Source organism: Notolabrus celidotus, chromosome 12, assembly GCF_009762535.1.
Source record: "Notolabrus celidotus isolate fNotCel1 chromosome 12, fNotCel1.pri, whole genome shotgun sequence".
Lineage (NCBI taxonomy): Eukaryota > Metazoa > Chordata > Actinopteri > Labriformes > Labridae > Notolabrus > Notolabrus celidotus.
The window spans coordinates 29,055,016-29,072,884 of NC_048283.1; the positions used below are offsets into that span (position 1 = coordinate 29,055,016).

At 42.4% G+C, this 17,869-nt stretch overlaps 1 protein-coding gene across 1 annotated transcript in view; it reads right to left on the reverse strand.

The window, feature by feature from the left end:
* LOC117823571 (RNA-binding motif, single-stranded-interacting protein 3-like) overlaps positions 1-3,149 on the reverse strand; it is a 41,927-nt gene extending 38,778 nt beyond the window's left edge. The window contains exon 1 of the mRNA XM_034698805.1: positions 1,782-3,149. Within this exon, the coding sequence (XP_034554696.1) occupies positions 1,782-1,856 (75 nt within the window). The 5' untranslated portion in view covers positions 1,857-3,149. The remainder of the gene's footprint in view (positions 1-1,781) is intronic.
* Between the last annotated feature and the right edge of the window lie 14,720 nt (positions 3,150-17,869).

Below are 17,869 nucleotides of genomic sequence, written 5' to 3' on the forward strand. Positions count from 1 at the left end.
ACTTTTATTAGATTTACAAACACGAGGACTGAAACAGAAAAATGCTGTCAAAACTATAACCTGCCTGTCACTATATTTAATATATTATGTAACAATAAATGGTTTCAAGAGCTGATCTGACCGATTGATCATGAAACCAATGATGTAATTGCCATAAGCTAAAAATAATCCCGACTTGTGGCGGTGAGGCATGTGTTATAAAAAGTTAACAAGCAGTGAGAACGTCTTGAATGTGGAACCATTCTAAAACGAGGAAAAGAAGCAGTCACTTCTGTGATCCCTCTTTGTGATCTGCCAGGCGACTGTAACACCTTTTTTCAAAATGACAAATTTGATATTGCACCAATTGTGATGCGCTTGATATTCTATTTTTAGGGTGTTCAAAGAGATATTTATATTTCACAGGGTTTCATTTTCTTAACAAATGAAACCAAGGCCAGCCTGAGAGCTTTTGGATGTTCTCAGGTTTGTCTTGTGCGGCTGTCTAAAGCAAGAAAAAGTAAAAATATCAGACTGGATATTTGCTGGATGCTCTGTTTGAATCATCTGGAATCTGGAGAAAATAATCCTATGCATGTGTCGTTGGTTTAGATAACAGTGTACTCCACATTTACACACAACGTGGTGCTATTGGCCCTTGATCGCATCATGCAGTCTCTGTGTGGTTTAAAGTTCAACATATTTTTAACAGTGGAACAACAATTTCCTTACCTGCTCTTCCCACACTGCGTCCACCCAATAGCATGATCTCTATTCTCATCGCATCCCACTCCTACTCTTTTATCTTTGCTTTTCTCTCCATCTCTCTTGCCTACTGACATGAGCACATTTACTAAATATTGCAGCACAACCTGCCAACTCCTCACACTTACTATCACAGGGAAGGGAAAAACAAATGAATCACAACAGACAAAGGGGAACGACGGGCCAGGCGATATGATGCAGGAGCAATCGATCAGGCCTTAGTAATCCATTTTCCTCATCTTGGTGGTAGAGGACTCAAGAGTGGGAAATATCTTTAGTGTGTTAATATATGAAGGCTTCATGAGTAAGAGGATTCATATAAAAGCTGACACAACAATGACAAAAAGAGTGAGAACGGCTCTCTGTCTCTCAGGCTCTTCTAATCAGGAGGACTACAGCATCTCAACTTGGGAGAGTACGTCCAGTGGGGGATGGGGGTGACAAAATGAGAAAGGGACAAAGTAAGAGAGAAAAAAAAAGACTGCAGGAAGAGAGGGGCCTCATGCCCTGAACTTGAACTTGTAGCTGGTGGGATGGAGAGGGGAGGATGGGGTCAAGCACTCGGTGTGGATGGAGAAAAAGGAAAAACCCAGCTGAGTGACACCAATATCACCCCACTCAGAGACAGATGGGGGAGAGGGACGTTGTACCATTTAGCAAGCTGTCTTGAGAGGCAATTTCCCCATCAGTTCCTAGGGTTTTTTAAGCTGTTTCACCATAGAGACCAGAGAGAGTAATTGTTGGTCTTTTCTGGCTTGGTTAAGCACCACGCACTCTGGGGATTTACTCCAATTAGACCCCTTTGCGGGCCTTTGGACATGAAGAATTAGGTGGAAATTAAACACTTGTAACCATTTGAAAATGGAGTTTTGTCTTCATGTGGTACTGATTTGGAATAGCATTTAAAGAGACAGCAGACAGAGAAGATTTAGACTTGATTAACAGATGGTTCAGAAACATTACCATGCTGAAAATCAATGTGAATCTGCATCGCACAAACACGCTTTAAAATAGGTCAACCTGACTGACCACCCTACCTTGGTCTGGAGATAGTGGGGGTAGTAGTAGGTGTAGTGGGGGTACATTGGCTGCTGCTCCAAACGTTTTCCCATGTAGCTGGAATCCGACTGAAGGTTGCTGGAGGCTGGGGATGAGGAAGCTTGCAGGTGTGGGGGTACGATCTCTCCGAGAGGGCTGGCAGACTGGCCTGGATCCTTCAGACGACTGATTCCAAGAGTGGAGGATGCAGAACAAGCACAAGCACGCTCTCCTCTTATTGGAGTGTTTGTGTGACAGACCACAGAAGAAGGGATGGATGGTACTTGGGGGTTTTTAGTCTGTCTGCTTGTCTGGGAGCTCACAAAACCATTCTTCCCCAGGGTCTGGAAAAGAGACGAAGGGAATCCGGAGTGGCAGGGGAGGGAGGGAAGATATAAAAGGATAGAAGGAGGCAAATACAGGAAACAATAGGGGGGATTGAAGAGCAGGATGGAGAGAGGTTAGAAGGAGAGGGGAAGAAGAAGAGGAGGGAGGGAGGAAGGGATGGGATCTGGTTGCCGGTTCCTTGCTCTCTCCGCTCTAAAAACCAGACTACTTCTTCTTCTTCTCGGCTGCCCTGAACATGCCCCTCAATTTTGCTTTTCTCACTTGTGTCTCACTCTCTCTCTCTGTCTCTCTTGGCGTCTCTATCTCTCTTCCTGTGTATCCGTTTCCCCGTCTCGTTCTTCCTCCCTCTCTGTGTTTCTCGCTCCAGACGAGACCCCAATCCCACGGGGAGCTGGGCTGTATCCTGGAGAACACACACTGTCCTCTGCTCTCAATTCCTTACAAGACAGTTAAATCAGCGGTGAACTCACGGATGGATGTAGAGCTTGGAGAGAGGTGGTGGAGGAGGAGGAGGAGGAGGAGGACGAGGAGGACGAGGAGGAGGAGGAGGAGGAGAGAGGGTGGTCTGGAGCTGAAGCTGTGACTGCCTTTTTTCCTCACTCTCTCACTCTCTCCCTCTTTTGTTAAGCTCCGGGGATAAATAGGTAGATACGGCAGGAGCCCGGCGTGGAGGATGAGCAAAAATAAAAAGGAAAAGCCACGGTTAAAAAGTCCTCACGCTCAGGGAAGAAGGAGATAGCCTTATCCAGACGCGCACTCACACTGAGGAAAATCCCTCCTGATCCACAAGGTGCCTCCTCCAACTCTCTTCTCTTTTCTTCTCTGCAATCCCTCTCTTTCTTCTCAAGCTCTCTCTCCCCTGACGGCTTGCTTCCCACTGCGCCTGGCAGCCGTCACTGTGTCTCAGTGTATGTGTGTGTGGTAGTGGTGGCAGCAGCAGCAGCAGCGGTGGTAGTGGTTGTGATGTGTGCGTGTGGTATATGTGTGTGACTGTGCATGTAACTGAGAGAGGGGAGTGTGTGTTTGTGAGGCTGTTGCCGTCTGCTCCACTCTGCGTGCTGAGGCATAGAGGGGGCTCGGCTTCAGCGCAGCAACGCTCCTCCCTCCCTCCCTCTCTCTCTCTCGTCTCCCTGGCTGCGCCTGTGTCTCTTTCCCTCTGTGTTTTTCATGGAGCTATAGAACAGTGGGAGTGGTTGGTCCTGCCCTCGTTCGTTCGTTCAAGCCCCGGGGTGTGCATGTGTCTGTTAGAGGGAGAGAAAACTGAGAGGAAAAGAGAGAGAGAGACAGAGATGGGCTGTTCTTCTGACAGAAAGGCGGAGCTGAAGGAGGGAGTATGAAGAGCAGGAGCAGGGGGTAAAGGGTGAGAAGAGGATACACGAGGAGTAGAATTTGGAAACAGAGAGGCCCCCCTACTGGCACTCTATCGCTGCAGCAATGTGACTTTATCTAGAATAAGAGCAGCCTCTTTCAACGTGCAACATTAGTCTCATTTTCAGTTTAGCTATTATTAACTCCACTTTTCTATCAAACAGCATCTCACAATTGCTGCATCAAATAAATCCATGTGAGTACACAGGTTTGAATGATCCTCTGAAACCGTGTCCCTGAATGCCTCGCTGCACACCAGAGACGCTCCATTCACACACGTCCAGTGACGGGCCCATCACACAGTGTGCATGTAGTTCAGTGGTTGTGTGGCACAGTGACCCACTGACACAGTGCTGCCTGTTATGTGATGTAACCAGGTTTAAGTAGTGCTCTTACATAAGCACAGTGAGCCATGCATGAAAAGGCTGCTCTGCCCTCTGACTGCAGCTGTGCGTGTGTGTGCATGTGTGTGTGAGAGAGAGACGAGGGCTGGCAGACAATGCAAGTTCACTGCAGTGGAAAAAGGGGCACGGGAACTGAATGCAAACACAAAAGCACCTCAAAGATAAGGGCTTTTTGTTCACGCGGGTAATTAAACTACTTTAAAGACCATGCAGAAAACACAAATTGCTGTCTTTGTTCTATTGTGTGCACATCTGAGTGTTTTGGTCACCACATTTTTTATCACGTCCTCACAGGAACTCATAAACGACACAATGATGACACTTTTTGCTCAGAAATGGACCCATAAAGCATCTACCAATGCAACACCTAGAAAAGTCCATCAGCTAGTTTCAAACTATAGGCACCAACAACACATACTGTAGTTTCATTACATTTCTCAATAATTGTTGTGACGTCTGATAATTTGATCATTTGAGGACACGGACAAAAAAACAGGTGGGAATACATTTTATCCAGATTAGGGCACGGCAGAGACAACGAGGAGCAATTAAACTGACACCCTCTCCACATACTAACAAGTGTGAAATATGCATAAACGCCCTGAAGGGATAATCATAAATGCTACTCCAGATTTGAGAAGTGGGTAAACACTATTTACACTACTGCCAATAAAGGTGTGTACAGTTTACAACAGGAAGGGTAAAGTAGTTTTCAACTGGTATAGGTTTCAAACCTGTGAAGGAAACTTTCACTCCACTCCTGTCTCAAACATTAACACCCCTCTGACATGTAATGCACTGCAACAAAACCATCAGACAAGCCTGGAATTGATGTTTTACAATGTTTTTCTGCATTGCTTGTAATCTTATAACAATTTATTTAATTCATTGTGTTCGCCTCAGACTAATGTGCGTGGGATGCAATCATTTCTCTGACCTTTTGAGCTTCACATTGCTCCTGACAATTCTAAGTTGTCTTATTGACAGTTGCTCAACATAAACACTTTCTACTGTTTGACCTTGAGTTAAGCTGATTCATTGTTGGTAGCATTTACAAGGCTTTTAAACGCAATCTGAAGAAGCTTGTAATAGCATGTTTGTGATCATAATTATCAACAACAATAGAGATGGATATTCCTCACCACTTAAAGGAGCACAGGAGGGAAGTTAGTCATCGCATACAGTACGTACATGGCTGCTTGTCTTACATTGAACAAACTGGAGGTAGTGTAAAAGGGAAAAGACAAATGTAGACAGACATCTGAGATATTATAAATGCTATGAACAGCTACATAAAAGGTGTTCATTTCACAGCAGAACTCGTTTTTAATCTGGGGGCAGTGTGGGGGCCAAGATTGAGGTTTATTGAAGACGTTGGATCCCTGGTTACAATACTGAAAAAAAGATGCTGTGTCTCCTGATCCCCACCCAGCACTGCATGTACAGTAGAGGTAATACTGAGAGGTGTTATGTTAGAGGCAAGTTACTTGATGAAACATTGAGTTGGTGGGGAATTAAATAAAAGCCTGTCACTTACAATCAATGGTGTAGCAGGGACAGGCGGGCTTTCAGCGCAATGTAAACAATCAGCAGTAAAGAGGCGTCTAGTCTATAGAAGATATAATGGACCTCTCAAGGGCTTCAGTCAGTGACTGTGTACTGATGCTTCCTCCTGAGAGGAGTGTGTGGAGCAAAGGCTGGGCATTGTTGGTTGATATGCCAGGTGTAAAACACCAGAACAACATCAGGTGGTTGTATACTTCAAACTCTTTACCACTGGAATCCAGCTGTTAAAAAACTGCATGAGAGATATTCTCAACTTCTTTAGATCATTTCTACTAAAACAAGAAACAACTAAAACACAACATTTTGCACGATAACCCTGCACACAGAGGGCTAATGGGTGGCTTGTATTAAATTCCAAAGAGACAAACATTTTCTTTATTCTAATTTAATTGTGATTTATTTCCACTGTTAAAGGATTATTTCTGCTTCAAAGGGCAACAGTTTAACTCAAGAAGCTAACTAGATATTTTTTCCAGCTCGTTTCAGATTCAAAGTGAGAGACGGACTGTTTCTTTGCCTTTATTATTCATAACTACAGTATATTATTTGACTACACCGTCTGTCCAGGAAAGATCAGCCCTACATGACTTCACACTACTCCCCTCCAGTCGCAGGTACAGATCCCCATACTGTAGGCGAGCCCGGTTTGGCAGAAGCTTCGTCCCATCGGCCATAGCACTGCTAAACAGAATGCCACTGTAATGTGTCCAGTGTGTTCATATGTGTTCGGTGTGTTTTATATGTGCCCAGTGTGTGCATATGTGATGCGGGGCACCATTGCTGTGAGGCTGGGTGGATGTTTATTGTTTATTGTGTTCATACATGTATTCCTGTACAGACGGTGACAACAAATCTCCTTATTAAGGACAAATAAAAATCTATATATCTATCTATCTATCTATCTATCTATCTATCTATCTATCTATCTATCTATCTATCTATCTATCTATCTATCTAAACAAGAATAGAAATGATAATCAATAAATGCTGTGAAGGAGGTGGAAGCACTGTGCCAACTATAGATACAGCTAACCATTTTCCACATTGAAACAAAACTTTCATTAAGATCAAATTAGTTACTTTTCAAGGATTTTTTTAACCAGTTGTTTGTACAGATCCCATTATTAAATGTAATTTGGTGTATTCCCCTTTGGCTGCCATAAAGAGGAGCACCTAGATCCATTTTCCAACCTGCGTAAACCTTTTTAAGCACGCTTAAGACGTGGTCAAAATGGTAGAGGAGTTCCTGCATGATCTTGAGTTGATGTTTGCCTGAACTTCACAGGCAGATTTTTAAGTATGTTGCAGGGCGTCAGCCAGCCAAAGCAAGTTACATTGATTATACCAAACTCATAGTCAAGAAGTGTGCTTTCCTGGTTCTTTGCAGTCAGAAGACTTACACGCGCGCACTGAGCTAAGCAGCGTGCTGGAAGAAGGTTATACATTCATTCAACAGCACACTGTGTGGAATGCCAAAGGACAAGGAGATCAGGTGTGTGTGTGTGTGTGTGTGTGTGTGTGTGTGTGTGTGTGTGTGTGTGTGTGTGTGTGTGTGTGTGTGTGTGTGTGAGGTATATATATGAGCAGCACAGAATCCAAAGTTCTCATGAAAAATTAGGATTCTGCTGACAGCGCAGTTTGTGAAAACAAAGAGAGAGAATTGATTCTTCCAGCATGCACAGTGCAGTCCCATTATGGGAGGCACAATCTTTACATCTCGCTCCATACTCTGCTGCCATAATAAAGCTCCCTAATTATCTTGTCTAGTGACAAGACAGCCATAATGGTGGCGGTAAATACACACTGGTTAATTGCATTCATTTTAATATCAGACTTCTATTAAGACTGAAGCACTATCTAATTGCCCACTTGTTTCTGAGGGGGGGAATTTGAATCTGCAGCATGTGCATTTTTTCACCAAAAAGGACATTTTTCCATGATTTTCGCTTTTTTTTCAGATAAAAAAACACCAGACAAAAACTGACAGCTGGAGCAGAAATATCAAAGTGTTTTCATTGACACTGTGTGTTCTTAAAGCCCTCGGTCATCAAAGCTGGTTTCAAATGGAGCAGGAAGAAGCCGTGCTGTGACTCCGGCATGTGTTCCTCTCATCGCTGACCACCAGATGTACAACAAAACACCAGGCTAGAAAAAAAGAGCAGTAAAAAGCCTCACATCTTCGCTCTGATACAGCTGGGAAAACAGACGAGGTCATGATGACGATAGTCCCATTTTACAGAAGCTGCTCTGGTCGCTTTTCAAGGAAAACACAGGCCAGCATATCATCACACAGACACACACACACAGACACACACACACACACTGTGGTATTTGCACACAGTAGATTTACAGTGTTAAATGGACTATTACATCCAATTGCTACACACAGCATGAGCAAATTTGTCTCTTTGCAAGTTTCCAGAGATCCAAACAGAGAGGCTGCAGAGTAAACAGTTCTTGGTTTGGTCCAGGAAATGGAATCAAAAGAATTCAGGCTCAAACATATTTGGAAAATTTAGATGGTTTCTTTGGTAATGTAACAAAATTACATTCAAGCTACATGCTTCAGATGTGTCCACAGACGCAGTAAACTGCTGAAGGTTTATGAAAACATGTTCCTGAATGTGAGCAGCTGTAGGTCACACAGCTGGTTCCCCGTGAATTGTAAGCTTGGTGTTTTGAAATCTGGCTCCTCTTGTTCTCCAGCTTCATTTTCTAACCAACAAGTGTATGTGGTGGAAAAGTATGCAAGTTATGTGGTACTAAAATGTTGAATCACTTATTCTAATGTATGCAGAGAATTTGTAAATCTTACACATTTTCACATACTGTCGAATTGAGGAAAAAGTCAAGTCTTTTATTTCACAGGGAAAGGAGAAGATGAACAGACGAATCCTCTCCTGTGATGTCAAATGACTCTGAAGGACTGTATGATCTACAAGGTGAGGATGCTGCCCTCTCTGCGTGTATATACAGGTGATACTGTGTCTGCTGATGCCATCATCAGAGAGCACAACGCTCACTGTTGGTATCATGTTTGATGGAAACTGACAGCCAGGCGGGGTGACGCAATATCATGTCCTGCACTGAGGCTGCATGTGGAGGTAGGAGGGGAGAATGTAAAGTGGGATGTTTCATTTTTATGGGGGAATGTGTAACTGTATGGTGTGTGTGTGTGCAGGATGTAAAGGAGCAGGGCAAGGTGAGGGAGGTCTGAGTTGAAAGCTTGTCTACAAAGCTCCAAAACTGGTTTGTTTTCATGTGTGTGTTTGTGTGTGTGCGTGTGTGTGTGTGTGTGTGTGTGTGTGTGTGTGTGTGTGTGTGTGTGTGTGTGTGTGTGTGTGTGTGTGTGTGTGTGTGTGTGTGTGTGTTCCTGTGTGTGTGTGTGTGTGTGTTCCCTTAAGTACATTTTTTGATTATCTGTACTTTACTTGAGTATTATTTTTTGGGGAACATATGACTTTTACTCCACTACATTCAGAAGATAATCATTGTACTTTTTATTCCACTACATTTCTATCAGTGCTCTATTTACTCACTACTTTAGCTTTGGAGTCAGCTCATGAATGTCCTTCTCTTTCCTGAAATCTGATCCTAAGACAGTAAACTGTGTTTGTGTAGTTCTGTTTGTGTCAGTGGTTTAGTCGTACCTGTATATCGTGCGTCTCCACGGTTGAACGTGGAGCAAACACAGAGCAGATTTCACTCAGATCAGGCAGTTCATGTAGAGGTGGTAATGTTGGCTATAATTCTCAACGTAACTTAGTGTCTGTTTTTATTCCATTGTATAGTTTGTAGAGATTTCAAGTAATGGTTTCTAATAAACATAACGTAACAGAATGTACTCCTATGTAGTCTTGACTGCATTTACGTATTGTGAAAATACAACATTTTGAGATATTTTGAACAGTACTTTGAGTACTTAAGTATTTTTAAAAAGCAAGTACTTCAGTACTTTAACTCAAGTAGTAATTTGAAAGAGCAACTTTCACTAGTATTAGAGTAATATTTGACCTGGAGTATCTACTTTGACTTCAGTAAGGAAGCTGTGTACTTTGTCCACCACTGGTGTTTGTGTATGAAATGTTTAAACATCTTGCCTGGTTGATGCTGTCAGCATGATTACCGAGTATTATTTTTCTGTATTATTTTTAGGGAGAGTCAGAGCATAATGGAAAGTAAGTGGTGTGACACAAGCCAATGCTGAATATATTGAGGACTTTGATAACACATAATAAATCGTGCTGTGAGTAGGATTAAATTAAGAAGTGCACAACCAGAGATTTGATGTTAAAAAAGAATTTCAATTTGACACTTTTAGTAACAATGGCAGTTAATCTGAAGGCTGGCAGACATTTTGCCCGATAAAATAAGAACAGCAATCCACCATACAACCAAAAGATTCTCAGATGGCGATTCCCACAAGTCTGACTCGTGATCAGTGTTATGATCGAAGTAATTAGTCTAAACTACTAGTTACTACTATTGAAAAGTAACTGAATTACTAACTGAGTTAATGCACTATAAGAGTTATCGTTTTCTTCATTTTTTCTTCAGTACTTTTATTAATGCACCCTGCCTCTCATCTCACCGGTATTTTGCTTATTAGCTCTCTGAAAGCAGCAGACCCAACATTTGATATGTGGAGCGTGTCTTCAATAACATACCTAGCAATTTGTTCAGTCCTCCCTAGCTTACAGATTGTGGAGCTGGCTGTGATTTAAAATCAGTTGCTTGGTAGTTTGAAAGGAGTGGCTCCTCCTTAGCCTGTCAAGCTAACGTGAGCTTCACTTGGGTTACTGTTGTTTGGAGCGCTTGGCTCTCTGGTAACTAGCTTAAAAGAAGCATGTTTTTTTTGTTGTTGTTGTTGTTTTATGTTCTACACTCGGTCAAAATAACAACAAGACAACTAATAACTTCTGACCATGGCATCAAGTCTGTCTGTGCCAGATCATAAACCTTTGCTAGTGTTAACACTAGCCAAACTAAAATGTGACTGCAGCTCTACAGAGAAGAGTACTGAGGGTTTCTGTCAGGTCATTTCTTGAAAGGTGTTCAGTTTGATTCTAACAACATAGACAGGAACTGAACCACAAATGTGACCTCACTGTTTGTTGAGAGGCTGATCCAGCGATAGCCAAAGACTCTCTCTCATTATCATTAGAATAATGAAAATAACAATGGAAGGTGATAACACTGTGTGATGAATCTGAACGACCCTGTGTGTCAAAGTGACAGTGAGAAAGCGTAACGTAACCTCTGTGCACAACACAGCACCTTGTACTAAACTCAGTGATCAGCCTGGTGCATGTTTATTCTTTAAATCAGTTTAGTTATGACAGAGCAGAACCTGATCACTATCATTCAAAAGTGATCCATGTAATGTAATGCGCAATCATCGTAACGTCTAGCTTATCAGGGTTTAAAAGCTAATTGTCCTTTTGATATAATTGCTTTTATCACCACATTCTTCCTGATGATGGAGCTCTATAATATTAGATTGGAAATAAGTAGCTCAAAGCAGCAGGAAATAAACAACAAGAGTCATTTCAGCAATTAATGCCTGAAATGTATCTTTACTCCATCAAGTAATATGCATCCATCCAGTCATTAGCCAAACCCACTTATCCTTAACAGCGTCAGGCAGGACCAGTCTCAGCTGACAGTGGATGTGTCAACTCTGCAGCACAAGGCTGACAGAGAAACAGACAAACATGAGGTAACTTGGACGTTAGGACACTTGGTGTATTTTAATAGTCAGGTAAGAATGTGAGCGCCAAATGTTTTATCTTTTCACTGTAATGTTTATTTCACTCCTTTCACATAATTAAACCAAAGATGGCATTATTATGATATTGGAAATTGACAGAAAATGGTGCATCCCTACAGTCACTGTGTTATTCACGCTCAAGATGTTGTATATGTTATGCAACATGTACTTTAAGCAGCTATGCTATGTTGTAGAATAGTCAATAGCCATACAATATAACTACAGTGAAAATGTCAATTATTAAAGCCCTTCATGTAGGTTTCATGGAGTTCTGGTGCAAAGGTTTAACTGATCATTTTACATTTTTGCATAATGCAATATCAGAACAAGCCTTGGGCTTTGTAGTTGGGATGCTGTTTTTCAGCTCTGCATTCAGTTTTAGGATGGCAACTTCACTTGAATGTTTACGTGTCGGTAACACATAGTGAGGTTTAAGTATATTAATGAGGCTTTATGAGTCAGTACTTTCAGCAACGCTGCACAGACATGTTTCCCGCTGGAGTTTGTTTAGGATTGGGTGTTTTTGCAGGTTGTATGTTTGGGTGATTCTTCACTTAACGTTTTCAGAGATTTGTAGTATTCCCACAACATTTTACCTCTGTGCTGCATATCTTGTATATGGCCTTGCTTTTGTCCAGCTCTCCTATGTCTTTAAGCTTTGTGCTTGAAAGTTTGCCAGTGCCTTCAGTGGAGAAGCTCTGCAAACTGACATGTTTGTTTCGAGGTACCAACCTCTTACCGAAGCAATGTCTTGTTGCACAAAGGCTGGTCTCACTTAAGCAGTATTGTAAACATATTCTAGAGTATCTCTGTAGCTGTAGGACCGTATAAGAATTCATTTTAAACCAATAATAATGTGTACAACAATGTGAATTTAATTACACAACTGTATCAAAACGGTGACAAATCACCTCAGGCCCAAAGGCAAATCCCGCTCCTCCTATCCTCCTTCTTCTCCTCCTCCTCCTCCTCCTCCTCCTCCTCCTCCTCCTCCTCCTCCTCCTCCTCCTCCTCCTCTCCTCTCTACAGCAAGCCACAGCTCACTTCAACACAAGTCATCACTTTATTAAAGAAGAAAAAAGAGCAGCGCGTTAGTGGATTCATTTGAACAATTATGCAAATCAGACAGGAGATGAAGCTTTTATTAATGTTAGAGAAGTGTTGCATCAGATACTGCTGAAGTTCATTAAGTTACCCTAGTTGGAGATGAATACAGTCTGATTAGTTTGATGTCACTACTATGGTGTGTATCACATTAGCATCTTGGGCTGCATCAGCGCAAAACCTCTCCTTGGATCTATCGCTCATGAAATATAGAAGGAATATTTCATAACTAAGACTGTGTAATTATGAAGGTAGATGCATGCAGTGATTTTCTTCACACTCCCTGTAGCCCTCTTTCCTAGTCCTGCTGTCCCGGCAGATGGCTTTCATCAATAAGTCTTGAGGTGTCTAAGTTTAACCTTGTTGCTGTTGTGTTACAGACGCCTCTCCCCTGTGTGCCTAACTGCTTTTTGTGTGTAAGTGGGTTTGAGTGTACTGGGTGAGCACTGGCACTTTAACTGGATGTTCCACCCACTTACGCTGTCAGCTGTAGGGGTCCCAGTACAACGCACATATCCAGGACAAGCAATCACAGCCTCAGCCCTGAAGAGTGTGACTGCTCATCACTGATTGAGTTCAACTCACCACTCTGCCTTTTGTCTATAAAACTCTGCCATTGTTGGTCTTTTCTGAGCAGCTCAAAGCAAATAGTTTTATTGTATTTGTGGTTTGTTCACCCTCTGAGGCACTACATCTATATGTGAACAGGGCTACGGCTTAGTTGATTTTAATTTAATACACCCACACATATCAGGATCAAGGCCAGTGTTAAAAGCCAGTACAGAATTGCAGAAAACTGCGGTGTCCACTTGAGGCTGGCTTTAAAAGCCAAATATAACATTTTCAAAGCAGAATTAATCTGGTTTACCAAAAGCAACTGGTTTATGTTGCTTCCCTTCTCCCTTTCAGGCTGGGTCGTAACTGTTGCCAAGTGCTCGCTTGAGGGGGGTGAATTTTTTCATAGCGGGGCAATTCCGCAGATATTAAGATTACAAGTTTTCCAATGAGAGGCACAGCTGACTTCATTGACAGGCGGGAACACTTTAGCTGTTGGCTAGTAGGCTCAAAGCCCGCCTCTTTATGTCACACTCGCTCGACAGAAGCTAAGTTGAGTTCAACATTTCCAATTTGGCTGCCGCCGACAATTGGCCTCAAAACAGCACTTCAGAAACAGATGGGTGATGTTACGAATACTACGTCCATTATAGACTTGGTTTTGACGTTAAGTGACCTAGGATTTCTTTTGTCATGGTTTGGTGCTTTATAAATGTACACTGGCCCATGGTTTTCTTGGTTTAGGGTCTTTTTAGTGTCACCTATTTTAAATATTTCAGAATGCTCCATTTGATTCATTTTTTTCTATTAAAGAGGTTCATTGTTGCAGACCTCATGTCGTCCTCCCTCGCTCTCCCGCTCTCTTTGTCCCCTCTCTCTCTCTCTGCAGGTATGGGGCTGTGAGGTGCTGGACCGTGACTGACTGACTAGGGCCCATGCTTGCTGTGGCTCCGAGGGGTAATTAATTTCAGCAAACGACCGCCACGTCTGTCGGCTTTTATAAACGAGCGTTTACGCGCTATGGACAATTTAACCACTCCACTGCGCCCGCCTTGACAGAGATGAGTAGAGAGATGCAGGAGAGAGAGAGAGAGAGAGAGAGAGTGAGAGATGAGAGGGATGGGGACGATGCTGCTGGGTGACTGATGGGAGATTTAATCAATAGAGTAAGCACATTTACTCTCATGATGCTCACCCAACATCCATATTCATAGTGTTAATTCGCTCAACGCCTACGCTGTTGCACACCACAAAATATTACAGGGCATGAAGGATTTCACTACATCTCATCAGGCCTCATCAGAAGGCCAGTATCATCATGGCTAATTGTGTGTAGCGTCATGGACTAAACATCAGTGTGCTGCTCTAGTCAAATGATTTCAGTCTAGCTCTGTGCTAAATCAAACATTCAAAATAACTAGCATCCATTACACTCTGGCACATGCACCTTAACAACCAGTACTCTTCTCATTATTGGCACTGGCTGCTTTTGGAAGCATGCACCACATCCTAGAAAAGTTATTCTACTTACAGTAAAATGTCCTCCCTATGTGAGATCATAATCATGAACTGCTTGTATTCTTCAGACCAGTTTGGTTTCCTATTGTTGGCTATGATAATGTGCAGTCTTATTCACTGTACCTACATTAATATGCTATATGCTTACGTCTCCTAAGGTCCAAGAACAACAGTTTGGTTTTTAACAACAAAATCTCATTTGGTCTGCTTCTGAAAATATGCTCCACCCAGCAAACTGGACTCAAGAGACTCAAACTTGGACGGCTGGAAAGATATGTAGGAGTGGCTGCATGGATTGTACAAAGATACCATTTAAGAAACATGCCAAATAGAATACTGCTCAGAGTTAAAGTCCTGAGAGATAAGTATCCAACACTTTTTTGCCATCTTTGTGAGACACAAACTGTACTGTCCTTTTCTACGCTGATGAGATTAGTGTTTTATTGTTCATTACAGTAGCATGTAAGTCAATCCCCTCCAGCTGTGACAGCCTTGGGGCTTCTATAGGGTTCATTTTATGTGTTGTGTGTTTTTGTCTTTCAGTGTTGCTTGTCAGTTGGTTGGAGCTTAACACCATCAAGGAATTGGAGCCAGCTGGCTTCTCCCTCTGCATGAACCCACCTCATTCTGGTGATCTGAGGGCCTTTTTGCGTTAAGTTGTAGTTTGGATTTCCTATTTCATATAGTTTGCTTTCCTGCCTGTTTATTTTTCAGAACTGTCCTCTTCCGGTTACATCTGCAAACTTCAATGAATCTCTGTCACAGCTCCTGTGAGGAGTGTTTAGCTGGTTATGAAATTAATACTGAAGGCTCTATGTGACCTACAAAAGCAAACAAGATCATCAGCAACAAGAGATTATTTCTAAATTATGATTTTAAATGCTTTTGAAGGTTAAAAGGTAGATGTTGGAAAAAGGGAGTCGTAACACACAGCTTTTGTTCTCACTTTCCACAGTAAGATTCACAAATACACTGCTCAAAGAAAGCAATATGAGGGTTTTGTAAGGTAAGACTTCTTGCACATGTACATAACGAGATTCCCAAAGAGGTGAGAGGTGCTGCTCTGTCAGTAGGGTGTGCCAAAATCTGTCTGAAAGTAACTCAAAGGAGCTTTAAATAAGAAACCCCTTTCCCAGAGAAGTGGTTGTAGCTATTTGGCTATTAGTAAAAAAGCCTGAAATAAGTTTTGATCATTAGTCTAAATAAGAATTTGTATCCATCAGGATTTTATAGAGGGCCAGCCAGAAAAAGGACTTATAACCAAACATGTAAATTTCATTCGAATGCATTCAAATGCTAAAAAGAAGGGGAAGGAAATGACCAAAAAACAATCTGTACATGAGCAGCAAGTTGAGGACCACAAAGGAAGAAAGTAGACCTGGATGCATCATTGGAATCCCATGGGTGCTCCTTCGGGTGTACTCCAATGGAGGGTAAGAATAACACTTTGTGCCTCTTCTTCACAGCTACGTGAGAACTACAAAAAGGAATGATGGGAATTATTTCTATGGTTTAGGCTTCCCTTTTTCAATGTAGACCTTTCTTTGTTTGAGCACAAGGTGAGGTCTCAACAACTTTATCCAGCATTTCTGCACTGATGATAACTGCCACACTCATCACTGTTTGAAGTATAATAGGCCACTCATCACTGGCAGCAAGATAAACACATTACATCAATTTTATGAATGTCTTCCACCAAAGCTGTCTCAGTGTATAATATCATCTCACTAATTTAAAACTAATCGCTGTCGAAGCACATTCAAGGACAGGCTTACAAAAGTAAACACTGAACTTGGTGTGCTTATAAGTGTGACTGGCTTTGTTTTGCTGCAAGTCTTATCGCTCTTCTATTTATTCTTCTCTATTCAAGTCACTCACTGAAGAGATCTTGATCTTAATTAGAGTACGTGATTAAATTTAAGTTAGGTAAATATAAAAATAGGGAAACAGTCAAGGTCTGCGCATTAAATTCAGCTGTAGCACTGCACTGCCCTCGCAGTATTTTTTTGCACCTTTCATCCAAAACTTTGGCATTAAAATTTGCAGCACAACCACTCAGCACATAAATCACTTTCTCCACTTTGAATACCTGAATGCTCGCCTTGCCCTTAAAAACTGAAGTCAATAAAACCGAATCCTCTTAAGTTTGCTCACTGTAAGACTGTTATTATAACTCAAGAGCATGTAACATTACCACTTTCTCCCCTCAGAGTTTCCAGAGCCCAGAGAGTATGGAGCCACACCGCAGTCACTCGGCACCCGGTCAGCCGAGTCCTGTGAAAACTGTTCTGTTTCTCTTTAATACGATCGGGTTGCCAGACTATTAGCGCTGCAGCCCCGCTCGGCTTTTGTTCCTCCTGCCAGGGCAAGTTACATGGCTCACCTCAAAGTCAGTGTTTTCACAGCTAGACATACATTACAGTGTGACATCGAGCCCAGCGGCTTATAGATCCGCTGGATGGTATGACAGGAGCCTTTATGGCTTTAGCAGCAATGTATGACAGCAGTGAGCCTGCCTCAATACTTGGCAGGGGTAAGTGTAGTAGCACAGTATCACAGTGTACAACAGACCAGTGCGGCCATATGAAGGGCCTGAGGCAGCAAGTGTTTCTATAGCTACAGAGGGCCGAGGGGGTTGTTTACTGTCCGGGAGTGAGAGATTAGAAAAGTGAGTGATTCTTTACCTATGTGCTGAGCAATCATTTCTGCACCAATGCTGTGTGTGAATAATCCTACATGTTGGTGTGTATGTGTACTTTAGATGGAGCGGCTCATAATACTGCCATTAAGGTGCCCACAAGCATAACCCACCGCTGACATTTAATAGCACCCCCTCACCCTCCCTATATGTCTACCCTGCATACAAATACACTCGCTGTCACACACATACACACACACACGCTACGCCTACACACACGCACATTTATGTATGTTTCGCCAAGTCAGTGTAATCAGGACGGTGTAATGTGTTTACCTCTCTGAGGTACGAGGGTTTGATTAAGGAGCAGCCATCTGGAGAGGAGAGGAGAGGAGAGGAGAGGAGAGGAGAGGAGAGGAGAGGAGAGGAGAGGAGAGGAGAGGAGAGGGAGAAGGAGAAGGAGAAGGAAAAAAAGAAGAGGAGAGGAAAGTGAGGAAAGGAGGGGGAGGAAAGTGGAAAAGTGAGGGGGTAAATAAACGTGGGAGGTGACGGGAGGGGAAAGGAGATGGACGGAAATGAAAGAATGTAGAAAAAGATGTGAGGTGTAGGAAAGGAAGAGAAGAAAACAAGAAAAAAGGAATGGATCAAAAAGGAAGTATAGTGGAATGAGAAGGGGAAAAAAGAAAGAAAACTAGAGGAAAAAAAGGAAAGGAAAACAATGGAAAGGAAACAAAAGGAATAAAGGAAAGAGGGGAAAGGGAAGAAATGAGGAGATGAAAGGGCATGCAATGGAAGGTAAGAAACGGAAGAGAGAAG